Source organism: Lepeophtheirus salmonis, chromosome 4 (genome assembly GCF_016086655.4).
Source record: "Lepeophtheirus salmonis chromosome 4, UVic_Lsal_1.4, whole genome shotgun sequence".
Lineage (NCBI taxonomy): Eukaryota > Metazoa > Arthropoda > Copepoda > Siphonostomatoida > Caligidae > Lepeophtheirus > Lepeophtheirus salmonis.
The window spans coordinates 47,260,391-47,267,677 of NC_052134.2; the positions used below are offsets into that span (position 1 = coordinate 47,260,391).

Below are 7,287 nucleotides of genomic sequence, written 5' to 3' on the forward strand. Positions count from 1 at the left end.
TTTAAAAAAAAGAAAGAAAGAAAAAAGTCCACTCATTTATTTTTTCTCCAGGCCTCGCTCATTTAAAAACCCGCCCTACATCCGTAAAATAGTTTGAGAACCAGTGCCCTATCATATGTAAAACGTACAAATTTGGTATTATAATTTACCTTAGACGGAAGTCTTTGATTATCACTTTTTGTACTAAAATATCCATGCAATGTCTGTTATATGTACGTAATGTCTAAATACAAAGGTGTTGTCGATTTAGCAGAAGGGGTTACTGATTGTGACCTTTGATCAAAGGAGGAAAGAAGAAGTGAAAAAAACACAGAAACTGTTTAATGATAAATAATAACAATTCCCCTCCCCAAAGAAATACAATCATTAAAAGAACACTTCTAAAAGATTCAAAGAGGTCGTATCCTTGAATTTTAATATACAATAATAGTAATAATACTCTCATAATACCTTCATATTTTTACTTTATCTTTTTCATGCCTTTTAAATATACATGCTTATATACCTATATGTTGGTATCGTTGAATAAAATAACTCATAGTTTAAATAGAATAACGTATGTATTTTTACTGAATAAAACAAATTAACAGTTTCTTAACATAATTAAATTTTGTTTCTTTAAATGATAAAATATTTGTCATAAACAAGAGAGCAGAATAATCATTGAATAATAATATTAATCGATAGATTAGAGTAGTATGAGTTGAAAGCGCGTGTTGGGATCCTGCAGAATTATTTACCACCATAGGTTGGTAAGCTATCAGAAGAGGAAGAGCCAAATCCGTTTTGGGGTGGCGAAAGGGGAGAGCCATAAGAAGACCCAGCTGAAGAGCCACTGCTTCCACGGTTACCACCACCAATTCCACTGGATGAACCTCTGTTGCCACTTGATCCACTTGATGAACCTCTGTTGCCACTTGATCCACTTGATGAACCTCTATTACCGTTGGATCCACTGAATCCTCCTGATGAGCCTCTGTTTCCTCCAGTTGATGGGGATCCGTAGTTGTTGGATGATTGGGAAGATCCAGCAGATCCACGATTTCCACCAGAAGAGGAAGAAGAAGATCCTCCAAATCCACCGCTTCCTCTATTGCTAGAAGAAGATGATCCACTTCCACGGTTACCAGAAGATGAGGGAGCGCCATAGCCGTTCCCAGCTCCTTGGGATGTACTTCCTCTATTTCCACTTGAGCCACTGTTTCCTCCTTGGGAGGAAGATCCTCCAAATCCGCTTGAACCACGGCTTCCTCCTTGAGAAGAAGATCCACCGAATCCACTACTTCCGCCTGAAGAAGATGATCCACTTCCACGGTTTCCAGAAGATGAGGGAGCGCCATAGCCGTTGACAGCTCCTTGGGATGAACTTCCTTTACTTCCACTTGAGCCACGATTTCCTCCTTGCGAAGAAGATCCTCCAAATCCACTTGAGCCACGGTTTCCTCCTTGAGAGGAAGATCCACCGAATCCAATGCTTCCACCTGAAGAGGATGATCCACTTCCACTGTTTCCAGAAGATGAGGGAGCACCATAGCCGTTAACAGCTCCTTGGGAAGAACTTCCTCTATTTCCACTTGAGCCACGGTTTCCTCCTTGAGAGGAAGATCCACCAAATCCGCTTGAGCCACGGTTTCCTCCTTGAGAAGAAGATCCCCCGAATCCACTACTTCCTCCTGAAGAAGATGATCCACTTCCACGGTTTCCAGAAGATGAAGGAGCACCATAGCCGTTAACAGCTCCTTGGGAAGAACTTCCTCTATTTCCACTTGACCCACGGTTTCCTCCTTGGGAGGAAGATCCACCAAATCCACTGTTTCCACTACCTCCTGTTGAACCACTTCCAGATGGAGAACCATAAGAAGCACCAGCAGCAGATCCACCTAATCCACCAGAAGAGGGTCTAGACCCACTTCCACGTTGAGATCCAGATCCTCTTTGAGAACCACGATTATTTCCGGCAGAGTATCCACCACCTGGGGCATTAACAACAGAGTTTTGATTGTTGGAGGATGAAGCGAGGAGAGCTTGAGTGGAAGCTTCTCTTTCAGCAGCAATGTCATTATTAATGGAGTAGAGTCCTTCAGCAGTAGAGCAGTCAAAGTTGAACCACCAGTCACAGATAAAGTATTGCTGATTAAAGATGGTTCCATTGGGGCACAAAAAGGAGTACGTTGTTAGACCGTCGGCTCCATCAGCAGCACAGATATGAAATACTTGACACTCAGCTCCAGTATCACCATAGTATCCACCTTCTACAGTGTTAGCATCACATGTGAATCCGGTATCAGGGACTTCGCCATAAATGGGATAATCCTGTCCAGGTACTCCGGGAACAGCTTTTTCAAGATCAGCAATGGGATCTCCGCTTCCACCCTCGAAGCCACCATTGCCTCCTTGTGGTCCATTTGCAAAGGTATTTTGTGTATTTTGAGCAGCAAATTGATTTCCAAATCCAGAGCCTCCAGAATTAAATCCGTTTTGAAAGATTCCACTTCCTCCGTTGTTAGATCCTGAGGAAGAACTTCCATATTGTGTTAGGGGACTTCCTCCATGATGTCCTCCAGATCCATCACCATGAGCAAAGGCAATGGTAATTCCTGCAATATGATGAAACAAGTGAATGAATTTTTTTAATTTTAATAAATGGGAGCTTGAAAGACATACCTAGAATTATGGCACAGGTGGAAGAGATTGAGTGAGTCTTCATTTTTAAGGATTTTTGTACTTTTTAATAAATAAATAACTCCTTCACTCTATAAAGTAATAATGCCCAAAAAATATTAATAAAACACTTTTGGAAGAAGAAATCACTGAGTATTTGGATATCAAGAATTGGAATTTTTTATAAAAAGAGATATACAGTTTATTTCTGTAATTTTATGTAATTGTGTACTTGTGACTCTATTGGAATCTTTAAGTTGACTGTAGATTAAAGGAAATGTCTGATCCTTTTATACTAACTTACAAAAGTACGTAAAATAAGTATGTAACCCCTCGTAATGATATGAAATTGTTGAAGATGCGCCGTAGAGTTGTTCCTTCGTTCCTGAAGGGTGATTGTCCCCTTATTTTATTTTTATGATATACATTATTTTGCATGATGTGTCGGAGTTCTACAACCCGTCGTTTCTTCCTCATTTTGTAAGTGCATGATTTTGGTACTGTAGTAGTTGTAGATATGCGTAACTGCGTGCACTCCTTCAGTACTCCGTCTAGGAATTAAAGTCATTTTCATTGCCATCTTCAAGAATTTTCCATTGATGATGTGAGTAAATATTTATTATTCTTAAAGGAAAGAAGATGGTTTCAGTCCACATAGTATCTACTCTTACATATATTTCCCCTTAAAAAGTTCAGTCCTTCACATCATTTTGTACGTAGGCCTATAGTCAATACCACTTTATCAGAGACAAATACTTTTGAGGGATCAAGACCAACATAAAAAAGTTGATATTGCTTTGTGGGTGGAGTTACTTTGGTATTGGTCATGACTCCCTAAGCTAACACATTCAAAAGTTGAGAAGAAAATACATTGAGAACTTAGAACACAACGAAAGGTTTTCAAATTAAGATGGATTCCGATAGTCACATCACTATTTGTAAGTATTTGAATCTGAAAAAATTATTTGACCATATAACAGAACCCATTGAAATTGATGAATGTTTGAAATTGTCTATCTGAATCCCCTATAATGTATATTAGACTGTCCTGATTTCCGACCAATGATGTTTTTCAATGTGCACAAAGACATTTTCTTCTGAAAACAATGACCAAAGTCACTTTGGTATTGTTTTAGGGTTCTCCGATCTTTTTAGGCGTAGTAAAACACGTTTTTGTATTGGAATCGATCATTTTTAGGCCATTCTAAATATGATATTCATAGTCAAAAATTGTACTCTATGCAGTATTTAATATGTAGTTGATATGTAAATTATTTTTAGTAGCTATTAAACGATGCATAGATGTCATTTATCAAAATGTAACCTTAGTTGTTGATTAAGTAGGAAGAATATCTTTAAATTTGATAAAACAGGGAAAATGCAAATCATCGTGTACATCTCAAACACTTTTAGTTAATAAAAACTAGGGGTACTATCTTTATTTATCTCTAAACCAAATACTAAAAATATAGAAAATACAATTAGTGCCTCATAATATCGTATTTGAGCCTGTACTAGAGGCTTAAATAGGGCCGATTTCGCCCCAAAATACAATTTATTTCAAACTTAAACTACCTGTGTTACGCTAAAAATAGCTTGATAGACCTAAAACACTGCTATAGTTAGGTTTTTGATTGACCCTTATAGAAGAGTTCTTTGTTCGTCCTGAAAAAATATATATTCCTGTAAATGGACACTCTAATCTACCTACATAATGTCCTTATAATTTATTTTATAGTTCAATTGCCCTTCATTTTTTGACATCTTTCGATTGAGTTTTTTATTTTCACATATTTTTTTTTCTCCTCAAATATTGCCACTTATAATTTATTGATTTATATGTAATTCTTTTCCCAAAACCCATAAATATAGTTCCATTTTAAGTCTCATATATAACGTTTCGTCTAAACCCCTTTCCCACCTAAAACGGTATATTTGTTATACCGAGTGGTCCAATAAAATATAAACAATTCGAATTTTAAACTTCAACAAGATATAATTGATTTGTTAGCCATATAATTTCAACAAAATTAATATAATAAATATGTCTGAACTCTCTCAATCATTATTATAAGCGACCTTAGCAGCAATAACCACTTTCAGAAGGCGACAGAAGGCTTGTCATCCGTTACAGATGAAGTCCTCTGTTTTGGCGTCCCAGGGCTGTCTGACGGTGGCTAACAGACCCTTGGTGTTTAGATGACAGACACAGCAGGCCATCACCTCAACATGCACTCAAAGGTGTAGTCGATGGAGCTGGCATCAATGCTGTAGTGTGGCTAAAAGTGTCAAAAAAGAGTTCAAAAGGACTCAAAAGACTCATTCTTAGGAATCTTGCAACGGAGAAAATTGATTTATTTCATTGTTTCTGTCAAAAAGGGCTTCAGGGATTGCCCTGTGCTATTTTCTGTAACTCCTTTAGGTCCAGTTTGGCCTCCATGATAGACCCCTTCTTTCTCTTCAACGTTTCGGACATCTTGACGGCGTAGACATTTATCCTGGAGATGTACAACTGCATAGAGTGTGAGAATGGAAATTGGTCGATCACGTTCAAGTGTCATTTTCTCGACTTGCACGTAATCTAAAGAACTTAGGTTTGTTTTGTTATGTAAATAATTGTTTTAATAAATCCAAATATGAATTAATTCATTTAATCAACCAATTATTGAATAAATCAATCAATTATTGAATTAGTACGTGTTCGGATTTCCAAAGACCATGCTGTACTTTTAAACAATATTTTATGCCAATGGGTTTTTAATATAGAGTTTTTGCTTGGGACTGGTCCAAATTTCAGTACAATGTTTTTTATTTTTCATTTAATAAATTAAACTTTTCCTTTGATTTTAGGTTACTTACCAACACACAATTAAGAAGAAAGTGGAAAATCGAGTTAATAAATTATATTGTATTTGTTTAATCATAAATCCATTTTTATTATTTGATGTATAAAATAAATTTGTCAATTTATTCTCAGAAAAATAAAGGATAGTTTTATTAACAATTATAGTCATAAGTAATTTTGCATGCCTATGAATTAGAATTTTCGAAACGCAGGAACGTCCCTGGGGAACTCGAAAATCTATTTATTTATACATTCAAAGAGGTTGGGACATCAATGGGAGTCTTAAGACCTGCAACTTGACTTGATCTACCAATCAAATACTTACGACTTAACTTGCACTCAAATGATAAGACTTGTGAATCGACTTGTGCACGAAATCTAATTTATAATAAATAAAGAAAAAATTTAATATACTATATTACTTTACAAAAGTATATTATGACTCTCGACTTAATGAAATGAAATTGATCATATTATTTAAGTATTAGGATTTGGAAGCAAAGACTTAAGGTGGATAGTTTGGAGTATAAACAATTTTTTCCGCTTCTGTAGCGCCATTATTCATATGTATTCCTGAGAAAAGGTTTTTTTTTTTTTGGAAAACCTAAACAATGTTATAATTTCGCTCAACAAAGTTCCCAATAGAGTTCCATGGATATATCGACGAGTTCATTTTTCTGAGTTTTTGACTGATTGATAATATGTACCAAAAGTGTCGAGTATATTTGTTATTTTTTATTCCATATCACACAAAAAATTCAAATAAAAAACAAAATCAGATATTATTTAAGCTCTCAAAATATTAATGAATCTATTTGACGCATTTTAATTTCAAAGATAATACAGAAGGATTTCAGCCTCTCAGATTGTGGTCACTTAAAAAATATGTGCATTTAAGTCTTTTCAAATTTTTTTATACTAAAATGAATATGATACAGCTCATATTCAAAATAATTTAGTGTATGCTGTAAAAAATGATCCCTTCAAACCGTGAAAACATCATATCGGCCCTAAAAAAAATTGAGAAATGAATCTTATAAGGTAAAAAATTTACATTTATTTCCTATGAAATATTTTTAAATTTTAGAAATGATAAAATAGGTTATTCATAAATTGAGGGTGGACGTAAAATTTTTTCATGAAAATACTTGAGATGGACGGTGATTTCAGGGGCTTAGTTAAATGAAAATTGTCAGATTGGACTAAATATATGAGTTGAATTATTTAGTCGTAGGTATGGACACGAAAAAGCCCAACGAATTGATTTATTGGTTATAAAGTATGTGATTGTGTGTTACCATTATTACAATTTTTGATTATTTTTTGGTGTAGGTCATGGATAGAATGTTTAGTTTTAAGATGAAATCCGTATTTATTTTAGCAATAATGAAATTCCTGTTAGATATTAATTCATTTAAAGTAGTGGTTCCCAAATATTTTTGAGTTCGACTCTTAAAATATGTGCCTAAACAATTTGTGAACCTTATACCTTTCATTGATCAATATAAATAAAATTTGCAGAGTATTTTATGAAAATAGGTGACATAAAGTCATATCACACCCTTCACCCAGAGACAATTAATACAAATTATTGGATTATATTTATCAAAAATAAAGATTTAATTCTACATATTATATTATCATAGAAATAAATATATAACCCAAGTGACAAACAGGATATTGGAATTCCCCACATCAAATTATCCAATCAATTCTTTACACCTTTACAAAGCAGGACTTTGGAATTAATTGACAACTTAATTGATTTCCCCTTCCCAACG

The 7,287-nt window shown here is 34.8% G+C and overlaps 1 protein-coding gene and 1 long non-coding RNA gene across 2 annotated transcripts; one reads left to right on the forward strand and one right to left on the reverse strand.

The window, feature by feature from the left end:
• Window positions 1-541: 541 nt before the first annotated feature.
• Window positions 542-2,926, reverse strand: LOC121116081 (uncharacterized). The gene is made up of 2 exons (XM_040710296.2): window positions 2,665-2,926; window positions 542-2,597 (listed from the first exon to the last, which is right to left on the reverse strand). Exons 1-2 carry the CDS (start codon window positions 2,705-2,707, stop codon window positions 733-735), a joined length of 1,908 nt encoding a protein of 635 aa, XP_040566230.1. The 5' UTR covers window positions 2,708-2,926; the 3' UTR covers window positions 542-732.
• Window positions 2,927-3,255: 329 nt separating this feature from the next.
• Window positions 3,256-5,665, forward strand: LOC139905230 (uncharacterized). Its single transcript, XR_011779864.1, has 2 exons — window positions 3,256-5,255; window positions 5,512-5,665. It is a non-coding gene; the product is annotated as an uncharacterized lncRNA (long non-coding RNA).
• Window positions 5,666-7,287: the final 1,622 nt, after the last annotated feature.

Bases quoted from the DNA above. Each gene is read 5' to 3' on its own strand.
- LOC121116081 (XM_040710296.2), bottom strand. From the start codon at position 2,707: ATGAAGACTCACTCAATCTCTTCCACCTGTGCCATAATTCTAG. The intron at 2,598-2,664 runs GTATGTCTTTCA...ATCATATTGCAG, and splicing joins CACCTGTGCCATAATTCTAG to GAATTACCATTGCCTTTGCT.